The sequence below is a fragment of the Pygoscelis adeliae genome, unplaced genomic scaffold, assembly GCF_000699105.1.
Source record: "Pygoscelis adeliae isolate BGI_AS28 unplaced genomic scaffold, ASM69910v1 Scaffold27, whole genome shotgun sequence".
Lineage (NCBI taxonomy): Eukaryota > Metazoa > Chordata > Aves > Sphenisciformes > Spheniscidae > Pygoscelis > Pygoscelis adeliae.
Window position 1 is genome coordinate 9388002 of NW_008825410.1, and position 17262 is coordinate 9405263.

At 38.2% G+C, this 17262-nt stretch overlaps 1 protein-coding gene across 1 annotated transcript in view; it reads right to left on the reverse strand.

Moving 5' to 3' along the window:
• Nucleotides 1–236: 236 nt before the first annotated feature.
• ARHGAP21 (Rho GTPase activating protein 21) overlaps nucleotides 237–17262 on the reverse strand; it is a 75664-nt gene continuing 58638 nt past the window's right edge. Inside the window, exons 7-23 of the mRNA XM_009330570.1 lie at nucleotides 17153–17262; nucleotides 16899–17001; nucleotides 16771–16807; nucleotides 16091–16216; nucleotides 14779–15063; nucleotides 13628–13692; nucleotides 13396–13544; nucleotides 11727–11869; nucleotides 11477–11632; nucleotides 11291–11369; nucleotides 10726–10799; nucleotides 10551–10640; nucleotides 8448–8573; nucleotides 8207–8248; nucleotides 7777–7882; nucleotides 5961–5992; nucleotides 237–2803 (exon numbers count right to left, since the gene is read on the reverse strand). The exon at nucleotides 17153–17262 is cut by the window's right edge and continues 55 nt beyond it. Of these exons, the coding sequence (XP_009328845.1) occupies nucleotides 1070–2803; nucleotides 5961–5992; nucleotides 7777–7882; nucleotides 8207–8248; nucleotides 8448–8573; nucleotides 10551–10640; nucleotides 10726–10799; nucleotides 11291–11369; nucleotides 11477–11632; nucleotides 11727–11869; nucleotides 13396–13544; nucleotides 13628–13692; nucleotides 14779–15063; nucleotides 16091–16216; nucleotides 16771–16807; nucleotides 16899–17001; nucleotides 17153–17262 (3457 nt within the window). The 3' untranslated portion in view covers nucleotides 237–1069. The remainder of the gene's footprint in view (nucleotides 2804–5960; nucleotides 5993–7776; nucleotides 7883–8206; nucleotides 8249–8447; nucleotides 8574–10550; nucleotides 10641–10725; nucleotides 10800–11290; nucleotides 11370–11476; nucleotides 11633–11726; nucleotides 11870–13395; nucleotides 13545–13627; nucleotides 13693–14778; nucleotides 15064–16090; nucleotides 16217–16770; nucleotides 16808–16898; nucleotides 17002–17152) is intronic.

Sequence of the window (17262 nt, forward strand, 5' to 3'; positions counted from 1 at the left end):
TTGCTACATACCTCCGAATCAGATTATATATCAAGATGAATACATTTAACCAACCGAACCCCTCTCCCATATGCTAACCTCCACGGTCTCGTCCCACAAACAGGACTTTAAAGAGAAGCGCCCTTCATCCAGGAGCAACGGCAGGTTTTGTTATCCTGAGGGCAGCTGCCGACTGCAACTTGCAAACGTGTCATTTTAAAACTGCTCATTAGAATGAATTCGCATCACGCAAAGAGTCACCAAAACAATTTTATTTCCAGTGTTTAAGTGGGTATGCACACAGGCATGATACAGGTTTGGATTCATTAGGTCTTCATGCAGAATTATATTCTCAATAAAAGAAACCAGTTCCATCCAGTATCCACTATCTACACGCCTATGTTACAACATTTATATCAAATCTGGTATCTGAAGAAAAGATACACATGTAATATGTACATTTAAGTTACTTATTTTACAGAAAGATTAAAAATTCAAGTCACATAAAACTCAAAATCTGTATTAAAATCGGAAATATAAAACTCCAATATTTACTGGAATGCCTAAGGAATGGAAGCTCTGTAGCCACCTGTGTTAACATTTGTAAAATGTAATGAAACTCGTTAACAGTAAAATGCATTCATTTGTTTGTAATAAGTTTCTCTAATTTAACAATATGGCACCCTAACAAACCAAATGAATTTATGATGAGGCACTTGTTAGTGACTAAACCAAAAGAACAATTTTTCTGCATACTAATGTCAGGCCAACTCTCAGTCAGGAAACCATGTATACACTACACAGCATGTTGCATCAGATGCTTTGTTCAACATTTGTATGCAGCCATCAAATATACTTTTTCTTAAAATATATATATATACTTTAACTTTAGTGTTCTTCTGGCTGTGGTAATGCGCTGTGAAGACGTTCCACAGAGCATATTGATGAAACCAGCCCAAATGAAGGCTGCATAACAACAACAGTACAGGAAAATATATATATATATATGTACACACACACACATACACACAGTTACTGGGAAGTGTAACAGCAAGTTAATGAATTGCTGTAGTGGATGTACCTCCCCATTTCAAAGATACTGGTAGAATCGAGATCTAACCACTTGGGTCCCAGACAGTTTGTGAGGATGGGCATCAACTGCTGGGCTGAAGTTGTTTTTGTTCATATTCTGGTAATTTTCACCATTTACCTGGTCTGGTGGCTGAAATGGTCCCAAAGGTGGTGTTCTATTAACTAAAGTCAAGCTGCTGGAAGAACTGCCTTCATCTGCCTGCATCTCTGCAGATGAAGGCAGATCTACCTTTGATACATCTGCTAAACTAGTGTTCTCAAGTCTGGGCTTTCCAGTTTCACCCGTATTAAGGTCAGTTGTGCTAGTGCGTAAACGTTCTCGTGCAAGCCAGTCTGAGATCGAGAGGTCCTGCGCTGGACATTTTGGCTTCAACCGATTCACTGCTGAAAGATCAGATTCTCTCTCTCTACTTTGACTCGGCTCTTGAGCTTTCCAAGCATTCAGGACACTTATTTCAGCAAAATCCCTCTGTCCTCCAAGCGTATGCCTTCGCCTGATATTTTTTCTCTTTGCAGTCTCTGCAGAGTTAGCTTTTTGATTCCCAACTCCGAACATGTCATCCGCAGATGATTTGAGTCGCAGCTTTAACCTATCTGTAATTTTAAGTCTCCAGGTAGGTTCTTGTTTGTCAGCCTCACTTCTGGCTGATGTAGCTAAACTGCTTGTCGATCTTCCTTTTTTCATTATGTCAAACATTTTGGTCACAGTAGGCAAGTCCTTCTCACTTTTCGCATCCCCTGAACCCTCACTGTCCGTTTTGTGCCGTGCAGACTTTCTCCTAGACAGTGTATCACATTCAATAAGTTTGTGTGAGCTAAAAAGTCTGCGACTCTCTAACTTTGGTGTTGAACTTCCCTCAGTACAACTTACTTCGCTTTCTTCAGAGTTCCTCCGACCGGTCTTTACCACTTCTGAAACTTTCCCCTTGGACAGCCTTTCAGCAGCAGCACTGGTGGCAAAGACAGGGAAGTCGCTTTCACTGTCTGTCTCCATAGGACGCCCTTCACTGATCAATTCACTTCTTTCATCATCAGCATCTTCTCCCTTGCTTTCTGTCACCGACTGCACCTCAGGGCTCAGCATACTGGCATCTAAGCCAGTTAGATATATAGTAGATGAAGTAGTTGAATAATCTGAGGTGATGGAACTGACATCAGCTGCTAAAAACTCATTGTGTTTAATTTCAGGGCTGGCTACTTTTTTGCATGAGTATCTGTGCTGGGAAGCCTGGGAAGAAGTGCTAAGCATAGTGCCGGAGTCAGACACTGCCTCCTCAACCTGGGAAGAAGACTGTGAAATAGGCATTTTTGGGTTATTCTTCTGCATGGTTTGCAGACAGCTGAGATTTGGTGATTTTGTACATTTGTCATGGTAAGGCAGTGAAGGTTCCTCTGACAGGATACTTTCTTTCTTTAATGTCTTCTTTTCATCCTTTACAACATTCACATCTTTTTTACTGCTGCTCTCTTTTTCCTTCAGGACAAACATCCTCTGTTTTCTCCCTATGTCTCTCTCTCTTTCATATTCCCCTTTAGCTATGTCCTCTTTTGTTGTGTCACCACGAGATTGTTCTGCAAGCTCCTTCTTGAAAAACACATTATCCAACTCATCCTCTGAGCTGCTTGGTTGTGGTTTCTCTTTTGTTTTTTTCCGCTTGCGACTAGCTGCTGCAAAAATGGAGGACACAAGCAGTTCCTTGCTATACTGATCCTTTCCAGAACCCCAAGAACCCTGTTAAAAAAAAAAGGGAGAGGGCATGATTAGAAATCACGAAGAAACATTCGTTAGCCTGAGACTTTTTAAAAACATATCCCAAGCTTCAGAGCAGAAAGCCTATCTTTATTCAGGAAATATTTCCATGCTCTTTCTGTAGTCTACATGACATTGCCCAAGAAGTCAATTTTCATCCTGAGAATTCCACTTTTCATCTGAATCCTTTTAACTTGACAAAGACTAGTTTGTATATACAGCTATTCAGTTTTTGATCGACTAATAAAGCAGGCTCCATTACAGCAAGACCACCTTTTCAAGATTGGTTTGCAACAGAAACTGCTTCACAGATGAGGTCCCAAGAGTGTGGTTTCACTCCGTCCTTTCAAGGTGTCTTACCTGTGTGGAAAGGCTAATTTCTCAAACTGTTTTTCAGTTGATCTTTCACCTTTCAGGCTGTCTGAGTTTTTGAACCATATCAATTCAATAGTACCAATACAATGAAAGCTATACAAAACCCTGATTTAGGTGCAAGTATAGGAAATTAACAGAAATAAACTTCTTCCCACCTGTTGAGGAATCTGCCTTTAGAACTGCACATAAGCAAAAATGGGACAAGCCCAATTACTCCATTTTATAAAATTAAAGAGCATTTTTCAACTACACTGACATTACCACCTAGCCACCTCAAAGCTCCGTACCTTTCCTGCTTACTGCCCCACTGCCACCTTTTAAAGAAGCGGGAGGTTTTCAGCAGGTACCACTCTGTCTTTGACTGCTGACCAGTGCAGTTTGCACACTGCAGACTTCAAGAACACAGCAACGATACCTACTGAAAAGGGCAGTTGCTCACATCAGAGGCCTTTAATATAGTGGGACTGAAATTTGACATCTGTCTAGGGCTCAACAACAGCAGCTTAGGTGTCAGCTACCTGATCTTAAGTCCATGTTCAGATGTCTAGCCTGCCTCTCTGACCTGAGGGAAGCAGACCAGCAGTGATGGGCTATGCTCAAAGTCTTTGAAATCCCAATCATTTGTTACTATGCAGCACTTCAGAGAGGGAGAGGAAAAGTTGGGGGAAGAGCTATTACCATGGTAAGAGTTTTAACAAAAAAGCTGGGACATCATTATTGAAAGGACCATCTAGTGATTCCAGATACCTAGATAAGAGAATAAGCTTAAGGACAAAGGGGAAACTAATGCACACTAGTCATCATCTAACTACTCAGCTGTCATCCAACAAGATACTTCTCTGCTCCATAAGCACAGAATCACAGCCCCCACATGACAGTGAACTGTCACAGGATGCCTACTACTGTAGCATAAATGCACTGACCATACAAAGCAAAGCACTGAACAGATACAGTGCATTTAATATTTTTCCTCAAACAACTTCTTCTTGGTGCAAATTTCATTCCTATTCACTATCTCCTCAGAAATTAAAGAGGTGCTGGCAGTGGTGAAAACTGCTACTGTATGACTTCACAAGCCAAGGTCAAACAGCCATACAATAATACAGTGGCTACATTGACCATGACAGCCTCAGTGAAGGTGCACTGATTTGTTTAAGTGAACATGGACAGGGAGGAGTTGGGAGAAACTTCTACTCAACTCCCAGTAACAAAAATATTCATGGTCATCCAGAACCTCCTGCTGGGAGGGGGTTCATGACAGAGAACATCCCATGTTCTTGATGCAGAGCTCAGAGATCAGGACAGGGTAGGCAGAAGACACGCATTAAGTCTTGCTGAGAGCTCCCGGGGAAACAAGCATCTGAGAAGCCTGCACAATGACTACCTACAGTGACTGCCTGGCCTCCTGCACAATCACTGCCTACGGGCAGCATGGACAAAGAACCTTCTGGACAGCAGGTGACAGCTCTGAATCGTTGTGCTGGCAGACAAACGCCAATCCAAAACTGACTGGCAATGAACCACTGGGTGTTGGGGCCTACCATTTTCCAAGTGACCACAGCAATTCTTCTCACTACTCAAATGGCACTCTTGCATTAGCTACTGTCCCCATAAGGATGGGTGAGCTCTGCCCATTTTTTCTATGGGTTGGGAACAGATACATGCCCTTCTCACCAAGAAGGATATCAAGCAATGCAGCCAGCTGGAGGTCCACTTGGAACATGTCTTGCTGCAAGCAGGGCTGGCTGAGCAGTAAGCAGGCTCCTGGCCCAGGCAATCTGCACGCATCCCGCACTGCTGCTCGCAGGCCCAAGACCGTGGCCTGACTGACGCTGTTGCTCTGTGCTGCTCGCAGGTGGTGGTCAGCAAGAGGCAACCTGCAAACAGCACACTGTCCTGGCACAGGCAATGTGACATGGTGTCCTGGAAGTTGGGCTCTTTTGAGGCAGTGACTGAGCCACGAAACATCCTCACAAAGCAGCTGGGCTGGCATCTCAACAATGAATGAGGAGCATGCATTAAGTCCTGTTTTCTCAGCTCAAAGGGGGGCATCGGTGATACACTAGAATGCACACCAGCATAAAGCTGTATCGTGCACTCACAGCTGACTGAGGTCAGCTGCATGCTGCCATATCACCCAGTGCTAGCAACTATTGAACGACAGCCTAAGAGACTGAAAGATTTGTCCATGGGTCAGATGAGAACTTTGGCGTTAAATTGAGGACAGAACAATCACCCACATTCCAGTCTTATTCCCCGTATCTACTAGGCTGTCCTCCCAAGCACAGCAATACTTCCTAGGGAGATTTTGCATAGCAGCCTTTAACCACAACCTTTGGCTTCCTATAAGAGGAGAAGCTACTACCTTCTGAGGAATAAAAGGCTAAATTCTATGCATGCTTTAGGGAAACACAAATACTGTCTGGGAGTAAGTAGTATGCCAATAATAACAGGGTACTATATACATTTACCTCTACTAAATGAGGTGCAAAAAGGAGGTAAGCGCTCACCATTACAAGAGTTTGGAACAAAGCTGTTTATGTGTGCAGCTGACTGCTTTGGCAGATGCAGCTAACTGCAAACAAGTGATACTTTTCCAGTGTAACACTTTAAAATGATTTGATGAGAAAACAATATTACCACTTATTCAAAAAATTCTACATACGCTCTATAGTACATCTGCATATAAGCATTTTAATAAAGCAAGCAAATATCTAACAGATTTCAGAAGCTTATAACTACATCATTTCACAAAAAGATTTACCTTAGATTTTGCTGAGTCACTAGTAGCTGAATCTGTGGAAAAATTAAAAAAAAAAAACAAAACAATTCTGCTCAGTTCTGTGCAATTTTTTCGTTGTTGCTACAGACAATGCTGGACTTATGGAAAAAGACAAGCACAGAACAAAATGTGAAGCAAATAAAAACCAGAACAGAGTGAATAGTCAGAGCTCACAAAGATGCAAGCTGCACCACAGAAAGCCACCGCCATGAAAGGATGCTGTGAATTGTAGGCAGAACCAGCTCAATGATAGGAATGGCAAAGGAGCCCTGTTCTTCTAAATAAAAAACAGAAATACTAATGTTTATTCGATGTTTTAATTATACAGCCCCTGCAAAACCGCAGCTGAGAGACCTTTTCAGGATCGTACTGTGTACTCTCCTGAGATTCAGGATACACAAAGCAAAATTGAATGTCTTAGTACTGTTGGCTGCCCTAGGTACAAATCATGGTTCATGTAGTCATATTCTTTTTGTGAGGTTTTAAAGGAATTAATTCATATTTTGTGTGTAAAACCCCAATTATACATCTCTCTCCACCTCTGACTACGTATAGATAAAATTTTATTTTTAAATCGGCTAGATTTCAGCAGCTACCAGTTTTGTACTTCCCTATAACAAGCGCTATTATGAAATGAAAAATGGACACCATAGTTTTACTGTCTCGCAAAACCCAAGATTATACAATTATAAAGGGGGTAGGAAGGGGCTAGCACAATGACTAAAAAATATGAACTTGGATGTGTTCCAGCTTTAGGGACTTTGTCCCTAGGAAGAAAGAGCTGAGCCCCCTGCCACACCCCTTTTTGACACATGGCTAATGCTTTATGACTAGAAAGACTGGTAGACCGTACCATGCTATTCCTCCTCAGGGTCTGCTTCAGAGATAACAAGAAACAGCAGAAAAACTTTTAAAAAGTAGCATTGATCTGTTTAAAATACTCTTAAAAGAAAATTTACAGCACAGATCAACTTTTTTTTTCCATTTACAAGAAACGGGGGTTTCTGCAGACAAGGCAGCTACAGTGTGGGCAACAGTCCTCCTTCTTCCTACAGTTCCAGCTGTCCATCAGTGACATCACAGAATCCACTAATGACATCACCGTGTGATAGACTCCTCCCACTTCGCCTGTTACAACATCAGTATAAAGTGACTGTTTCAGTAAGTGCTGAACAACCCTTTGAAAACTGAAACAAAAGCTAGAGACGAAGGGATAACATTTGTGGGATACAACATGCTGGGTTAGTGCAATAGTATAGTGAAGGGAGGGGGGAAAAAGTCACCAAAAAAGAGCCTGCAATGCTTGTCCTTAGCCACAAAAGAGGATGGCATTTATAAACACAGAAGGAAATCAGCTTTAGTATAGACATACTGCAACATACTTAAAGTGTCCATCACTTGACAAGAAAACATAACTCAATTTTTTGCATTCCTAACGTTGGGAAGGAGCAATATTAGAACACCACTGAAGATCAGTCTTTCTGCCATCACAACAAACCACTTTACAGCAGCGTATCTGCTTCACCTCACGATGATGATTGCATGGATTACTGTGAATAAATAAAATAGTATGTGCACGCCTCATCTTTTAATGATTATATTTCTGTTCGACAACAAAGTTTTCCAAATTATATCATGCATGATTATCAACAATTCAAGTCTTTAAGAAGTGTTAATGATCTTTTGCAAAAGAGAAAAACAGTTTATTAGTAAAAGAAAATAGGAAGAGAGAGTTACAGTGAGTTCACAGAGTAGGTTATTCTAGCCTACGGACTAACACTGTCCGGGCAAGAGTTACCTGATACGTCTCCAGGAGATACTCCCGTTCTTCCAATGTTGGTGAGTAAATGATCTATGTTTGGCACTGGCTGAGATTCTACAGTGTTTTCCTCCTGAACTGTTGTCTATAGTTAATAAACAAAGATCTCATCATCGTTTCACAAATAGTTCATTATGATTCAACAGCATTTAGAAAATTGCATTATTCACCTAAGGACACGCTTTCCTCGTGTTCTTATTTTCCCATTTTGCTTTATGCTTTTAAAACAAATGCATGGCTTTTTTTTTTTTTTAATTCATTACTGCAAGGACTGGAGAGCTAAAAAGGTGCTTCTGAAGAGCAAACCATACAGTGATGTAATAAGAAATATATAGACATTCTAGAGGCAGCAGAAGCAGATTCTAAACTAATATAATTAGAACACAAATATTTATGACACAATACTTACAAGAGGTTCTTCAGCATCATCTTCTGTGAAAAACCAGTCATGCTACAATTTAAAATAAAAAAGGTGAAAACCCCACAGGAAACACAAAACCCAAATGTGGGACAATCAAACATGGACATTACTAAAAACGATATCCTGGAATTTGAAGGATAAATACCAGACCCAAACTGGACCAATAAGAGAAAAGCTGGTTGATCTGTGTATGATCTTATTTTTTAAATAATGAAATGCATCCACTTACTTTTTGGATGAGTGTTTCTACAATTTTATATTGGTCTGGCATGTGCGTAACCATGTGTGTCATGTTATCATCAGATGTCCTCACGAGTGTTGGACCAAATACTATTGCCAGGTTTCTTGGCTCCATCTAAGAAATGAAATATTTCCACATCATGCATTTATAATGAGAAAATACATGGGCTAAGTACATTAATATAACACTATTAATATCTGAGAACCATTTTAAACAAAGAAAAGGTTTTTAAAAACACATTACTGACTCAGATAGGATGTTACACTACATGAAAACTCTCCTATACACAGCTACAATAAATGCATCCAACATTTCTGCAGTTCAGAATTCAACCTTCCTTAACCCATTGCAGGTAAATAGCTCCACAAGCACAGAAAACTCAGGAACTCAGATACATTCTTTACACTTTCAGGGGGATTTTTTTTCTTCCCATAAAGACTTTTTTTTGTTTAGAAACACTGACGTTTTAACTTTTTTTTTTTTTTTTTTTTTTACAAAAAGGCATTGGTAGTTCTCTTTTTTTCCCTGAAAATGTTTACATGACACATGAAAAAATTAAGCTGGTAATCAAATACTGTATTATGTTTGCTTACAAAGAGCTCATTCAATTTGCAACTACTTTGGAGGAGGTGGCAGCAATGAACATCATAGACCCAACACATCTATTCATGAGACAGACTCAGAGTTATCTGATCATGTCACAACATTAATCATCCACTTAATTTACTTTAATGTTACATCTCTGACAAATAATTCCAAGAAAGCAGCAGCAGAATACTTACCTTCTATTTTTGCTTACTTCGCTGACTTATAGTTTACTGTTGTGACATAGAATAGACCAGTAATATATAGGAGGCAAAGTCCTTGTGCTTACGAGAAGGAAGTTGCAAACATAATGACACAAGCCCCTAATGCTCACTTTGACTTGAACTGTGGCCTTTGACAAGTCATACAATTATAGTATCACCTCACTCATCTAGCCTTATATGTTCTATAACATTAACATTATTTAAACAACATTTATAGAGCACACCGAAACTGTGAAATGATAAATAAAGGTTTACTTTAGGCATTGCCCTTAAAAATGACATTTACTATCATTTCCTTATAATGTCAGCTATAATTCCACTAAAGGTTATAATTTGTAAAATGTTTTTTATATACACACACTTTTTTTTTCCATATTTAATTACAAGGTATTATTTGCAGAACCGATGTTGGAACCTACCATATTCATTTGAACGGAGTAATTTTCTGATCTTTTAAGTGAGTTAAGATTGGCCATAGGTTCCTCTATATAGCATAAATCACATCAATTTTTTTCCTGTACCCTGCACATTGGTAGCCAAGTAACAAGCCACCATGTTACCTGCCCTGAGGTAAGCATCCATAAGCACACCCGTATTGTGCACAGCTTTGCATTCAGCTACCCCTCCCTGAGAGGTAAAAAAAGGGGATACTATTATTTGCATTTACCATAGGATTATAGCATGCACAGAAGCACTTAATGCAAACTAACTCTTCCCCACCCCATAGAAATGACAAAAAGCTATTCTTAGTGGTGGACTAAGACCCTGCAGTGGTGAACTACCACCCTTTACATCATGAATTTTCTTTCTTAAAGCCAGTCAAACCAGCATCTATGGGGTCATCAAACATTTAAGTAATTACAGCAAGTCCTAGTCTTCAAAATCACTCAAGCATCCAGGAAGCCAGGGTTCACACAAAGCTGGTGTGACAGCCTCTGTCAACAGGTTCATTCAGGCCACAGACATTCACCTGTGCCCTGCCCAGGCACACTTTATTGGCATCTAGATGGGATTATATGAAATTTACAGACTTGGGACAAATTTAGGCTATAAGCAGTTATTCCCACAAGAATTAATACCAGTTTGAATAAACCTAATTCACACTAAACAGGTGCATATTTTGCAGGAGTCCTTAGTCTAATCCAAAAATCTTCTCAACATAGCAAAGGTCTTAATTTCATCTACAATAATAAATTATCACCTTAACAGAAATAATCCTGCACAAAAACTGTACTTAATGAATGAAACAAACCAAAATACATTCTACTTTTGTTTCTGATACCTTGTTCTTTTCCGAGTTCTCTGCTACTGTCTTCAGGTGCGCAGAAAGAAACTTGAGAGTTTCATAATGATGCTCAGGTAAATCATGAATCTGAAACAAACAATCACTATTCAGAACGTTAAACATTTAACGCTAATTTTGTAGTGCACCTACAACACACCTGATTTCAGCTTACCAGTCTCTTCAGTGTTTTCAGACGTTCAACAGGATCTTCTTTTCTATTGGCATCTATAAAATCTGCATATTTGTCTGTTAAAAAAAAGCAGAAATCAATCATATCTATTAGTTTATATATATATATTTTTATATGTATGTATACTATGTATATACACCCTCACTGCCCAGCCCCACCCTCCCACCCCCGTGAATACAGGTAATATATAAATATATATGAATGACCTTCGAAAGTCATAAATTAGCCCATTATATTGTATTTAACGTAAGAAGATGGCAGTGGGGAAAAAAAAACAGCTTTCATAGAATATTGCAATAGTAAAATTGCAAATTTTGCTCAGTTTTTTTTGCAAATTCATAATTCCATCACCATCAGAGAAATTCTATTTACAGCTCTCATTCTTAAGCTCTATGATCACCATGACTCCCTGCTCTTTAAGGAAGAAAGAGGGCATTTATTACAGTGTTAGGACAATTTCACTGGATTTTCTCTCAAATCATCTGAAAGATGTAAGACAACTGTTCAAGAGTAATTCCTAAAGACAAAATCGTAACAAACAACTTACCATTGGTAAAAAGGGGTTCTGGGAGCTTTCTGAAGAAGGATTTCAGCAAACTGCTTATCACATTCAAGTCTCGCCATTTCTACACATTTAGAAGAGAAGGACAGACATGCTTTATATTTCTATAATCACAACACAACCAGAAGTTTTTGGGAGTTCAACTTGGAAATAGTGTGATCAAAGACTTACATCATCATGAACATCAATGTCAGTCATTCCTTTGTTGAGCTCTTCTTGCATACTTGAGATGGCAGCATTATTTCCAGGAACTCTGTAAATGCCTGTGTACTCAAGACCTCTTTCTTCAACCAGTTTGCAGCATATATCAACAATCAGTGGAATATACTGAAGAAAAAGAAAGTTTATATATACATTTTAAAGTAATTCATACAAAAACTATTTTAAAATCACAATGGAAAGAAAAATTGTCCTTCCATACTTTGTTGGTATGAGCTGGGGGGCAGTCATCTAGTCTAACACCAAATGTTCCTACAGCAGATGGCTTCTTTTCAAATGTCTTCCTCATAATGCTTGGAATGCCTTTTCTCCACGTCCCCTTGTCTTTTGGTGGGCTTGTCTCATCTTTTCGTTGTTAGTATAATGCAAACAAGGAAATAAGAAAAATAAGAGCATTTAAGTCACAAAAACTACTGTGAATATAGGTAACAGATTTGCAAAGATCAAGCGACACCTACCGCATTTTTATCTCTTTTACTGGCCCGGCTTCCCGCAATAACTCACTACACATTAGTCTGTCTTAAACATACCTTCTTTTACTCTTCTGTGATTCAAAAGGTATATATGAACATACTCACACCCCAGATTTAGAAAAGCAAGTAGCTGAACGGTACTGTGGAATTTCATCATTCTAAGACCAAAGGTACATAAATTGTGTTTTAAAAAAATTAAGATCTACATTTAGGAAAGCAAGATTAAGTCTCTACTGAAAACAGTGCTGCACAAAATACGTATGAAACTATACAGCCATGCTCACACCTGTGCAGACCTACTCACTCTTTCAAAAATTACCAGATTTTAGTCGCTCCTAAATCATTCCAAACAGGACTCCAACACTTAAGAGTTGAGTTATCTATCCAAAAATCAGATAAAAAGTTCAGTTGCTCTGTTTACCTCCTCTATACAATTCATGTAGCAAATTACAATTCCCATTTATCCTGTACTGCAAGTCGCCTAATACAATAGTACTTCCTTCTTATTCAAGTATTTCTGGAAATATTCTTTCAGCAGATTTGACATTTACTTCACAACTGCAATTTATTTACATAATCTGTAGCATAGCAGGAGCAAAGGGATTTTTGTTGGTAACATAAAACAGAGTTCACTCACAGCTTAAATTCAAGACTGAATTGTTCAAAAGTAGTTGATCAAAAGTGATTGCTCAGCCAGTTGCCTGAATTTGTTAGCAACATCCTTACAAGCACAGTCTGATCAGAAATACCATACATTTACACATTTTGAAAAAAAAAAAGTAGCTTGTGACATTATTTCATGGAGTTCAGTTACTGATTTAAGTTTTCAGTGCCAGCTCATCGGAATTTTTTAGAACTCTGCAGGCATTAATTTTGTTCTGGAAAAAAAATTCACTCCTGTATTTTAAAGATTAAGACAAAAAAACCCCACATTCTTCTCTACTTCTAAAACACTTCAGTGGAAAACTTTGGCTTCTTAACAGAGTATTTAAAACATGAATTTACCTTGTTATTTCTAAGTCAGCTGGAGACAAAAGTATGAATTACATACAAAATTATTTCCAAAGCTTGGCAAAATTTTGGTCACAAGCAGCGTAACACCTGTATTTTATTACTGTTAGCACTACATCGAGCTGTAGGAAAAAAAACCAAAACCCTTTTGAGAGAGGACTGGAATAAAAAGCTTCAGGGATCTGAGAAGACCTGAAGTATATCTAAGATAACATCTAAATAGAGTAGTTACAAGAAATGAGTGATTATAGCTGCAGCTTAAAAAAACCCTGGTTAATACCTGGTTTGCATCTGTATATTCATGAGTTCGAAAAACCCGAGAAAGGCACCTCAATGCTCTCACACTGGGGCTATAAGGAACTAAAGAAATACACAAAACATACAGACCTTTAGTGAGAAGCTTCCTTTCAGATTCATCCTTAGGAGAATGTGGACTCTGGGTCCTCTGTTCTGCTTTAGTTCCAAGCAGAGTCTGTCTGATACTTAGACTCTGGCGAGGTGTTTTGGGAGACGGCTCTGTTTTGCTGCTTGAAGAACTGAAACACGATATATTACCTTCAGTAAAAAGAAGCTAGAGAAGAAGTCTACAAAAACTACTGGCAGCATATAATTCACTTACCTCATCATTGTACTGTATTCCTTAATCCTTCGACTAATTAGATCTCTACTAGTGACACCAGTATCCTATAAAATGAATTGGTATCTGCTTTACAATCTTATAAAATACAACAAATATTTTTTACTTTAAGAATACAATTAACTCTTCCCATCAACAGACAGCATATGAAAAATTAACATTTCAGTACAGTTAAAAAAATAAAAATCTAACAGGCAGTCCTTCGGAACACTAAGGAAAGAACATTTAAAAACCATGAGGAAATCTCAAGGAAGTAATTACAAATTAAATGCTGCTATTTAGACTTTTTTCAAAGCAATATAATCTGATTAAATCCTGTTAAACTGAAAGTAAGTTTAAATAGAAAACATGCAAGTCAACACAACCCAGTACTCTGAAAAAGCCAGTCCTATGTGCACACAGTACTTATATAACTAATTACTACTACACATACAGCTGAAACAGCCATGAACTCAAATGTGCTTTTATCCATCTGTCTAATAATGTTTATTAATCCATTTCCTTTGCAAAAATATTTCAAATCTGAGCAGATGTGCATGACCACAGACATGAAAATATTCTCTGTTGCTCATCACTGAAATGAAAATGCACTGAGGACAATATTGGGACAGATATTGTTATGTTATGTACAATAGTATATGTTTGCCTTTTGTAATTAGCATTAACATTTAATTCATAGAAACATCAACACTTAATGAGAGAAACAGGCATCCTCCAAAGTTTCACTTTTTAACTACCAAGAAACTCAGACTGTACTACTGCACACACCACTTTGCAATGCAAGTCTGAAGACAGAACACACTGGTTCTAATACTGCTATTACCTTTTTTAAAAGACTAGGCATTTTTGACAGATAAGCTTAATATAAAGTGTATCTTCAGTCAAATCAGCAACGACATCAATTTATTTCCAAAAGTCTGCGCTCTCATTATGTCAGACTTTTTTAAACTCAGTTTGTTTACTCAGTTACCTTACCTTTCAGCTCATTTTCCTGTATGTTCCTGTACACATTTTGGTCTATTGTTTAATGGCAAATGATTTCTTTTGTTGAAGTATTAATTACAAGAAAATACAATCAATTTTTAATTAAAAGACAAGAACTATGGCTTCTGCATTATATATTACACAATTACCTCATCATTTAAGTTGCTGTTGTCTTGTATTGCTTTAATCCATGCTAACATATTATCTCTGTCCTCAGCTTGAAACAGATACTCGCAGTCTGATGTGGTGAGTCTAAATACATTTTTCCTCTTGGTTTCACAGTATGAGATGTCTATCAAACAAGCATTGATGCTTATAGGTTGTTCTTCTTCAGACGGTGTCACTTGTTCCTTTTTATCCTTGTACAAATAAAGTGAATGACCTCGAAGAACAACATATAATTGCTTCCATGGCCGAATGCTCCCACCAACTCGCTGAAAAACATCAACTGATATGTTAGTTTGCTTATTTGTTATGACAAATGTTTCTGGATTAAAAAAAACTACCTCCAGAATTTTTTTAAAAGAAAGACCAACCACTGACCTATACCATTCTTAAGAATGACCTGTGGAAATACTACACAAAAGTACACTAATTGCTCTCCATTAGAGGAGTGAATTGCTCAATAGCCTGCCCTCCCTCATCACCCATTAAGCGTGTGTTCACATGTGACAGTAGCCAAGAAACAGAATGTGACTAGAATTTCACAGAGGCATTAATACAAATATAGGAAAAAATATTTAGTGGACTCTTGCCCATGCCTTTTAAACTTCATTCAAGTCAGACTCACATTTACACACAACTGCAATTCCAGACTCCCAATTTTCTTTAAGTGTTAGTCTACACTTGCGCAGAAGGTTAATCTGAACTCAACTCCACAACATTCACAAAAATGACAGCTTTTTTCAAACTACAATTGTCAAGGAACTGATTCTTACTACTTAATTAGTCATTAGAAATGAGTTTACTTCACAGATGCTTTGAAATGTAAAATCAGAATCATAGAATCATTTAGGTTGGAAGAGACCCCTAAGGTCACTGAGTCCAGCCATAAACACTGCCAAGTCCACCACTAAACCATGTCCCCAAACACGTCTTTTAAATACTTCCAGGGACGGTGACTCAACCACTTCCCTGGGCAGCCTCTTCCAGCTTGTGATAACCCTTTCAGTGAAGACATTTTTCCTAATATCCAATCTAAACTTCCCCTGGCACAACTTGAGGCCATTTCCTCTCATCCTATCAGTTCAGAAGACAGTTCAGAAAGCAGTCTGTAAAAGAAGCTGAGGAATTCACTGAAGTCCATGTTCTAACAGGTCTAAAATTTTGTCAGTCTTATTGATGCTCATATCCCAAAAATTTTAATTAAAAAGAGCAAAACAGGAAAGCTTTAAGTTTCTTATCTTAGGTTTCCGCCAGCTTAATATTTGTGCTAGGTTAGAAAACAAACATGACAGGTACCTTTCCCTTGTCTGTAACAAGCTGACGAAAATGGAGCCATCCTTCCTTGGAGGCATCACCAAAGACCTCTGAAGAAGAATCTTTTCGGGAACCAGAGTCTTCTGAAGATTTCTGGCTGTCTGGGACCTAAAGAAAACATCACAGAAAGAACCCCACAAGTGTACTTCTAAATACATTTCTCTACAATCCCTACATTCAAGATGTTTCTCTCTTTAAAAGCTGACAGCTCATTCAGCAAAAAGCCCCTAAGAATATCCCCCAGGAAAACACAATTTCTAAAGTTTCCATACAACAATAGTGACCTTACACATCCCAAGAATACTTTGAGAAACTGCAGGAGTCTTAGACTCTCATTAGTAAGTTTTTACAAAAGCACGCCATAGATATGCTCTGTTTACAGAAGCTGAGGAAAATGAAAAATCAAGGACCACGTGATGAGCCTAGGAAAAAAGAGACCATGTTTACTTACGCGATGCCTACAGCACCAATTGGGGAAAAACATTAGAATGAATTTAAATCAAAATCAATCAAAATTAAGAACAATTTGATGACTGGCAATTCCAACAAACTTCATGTCTGTGCTTAACACATCACTTTGTATAATTGATTTGTATAATTCATACAACTTGTCACAGTAGTATGTGTAATTCTTAGGAGTTGTTATATACATATATACCTACCTTAATCCCCTTTAAGCTAGATACATGCTTAATGGATCTGTTGGGAGAAAAACAAATGTTAAAATGAGATTTTATACACTTAAAAAAAAATAGATCTCCAAATTTACTGATATTTTTCATGAACTTACGATTTTCCCTCTTCTCTGTAGTCATCCAGTCCTTCATCATATGACTTTGATCTCTCAGTTTTTGCAGCAGGCTGGCTATCCAGGACACTAGGCCGGATGGATTCTACAAACAAATGGAAATTTGAGTATGTAAGAACCTGAATCATGTTTTTGCGATTTATTTCAAGCAATAAAGAGCGTACAATTTTCACTCCTGTTCTCTAGAGTGTAAAAGGAACAAGTTGCATGAGAAAAAAAATTAAATCAACACTCACCATGATCATGTGAAAGCTGCCGCCGAATTAATGGGATTGGAGATGTGGGACTGGAAGGAACAGTTGTTATAGCTGGTGCTTGAGAAGCAGATGCAGAAATAACAGCAGAA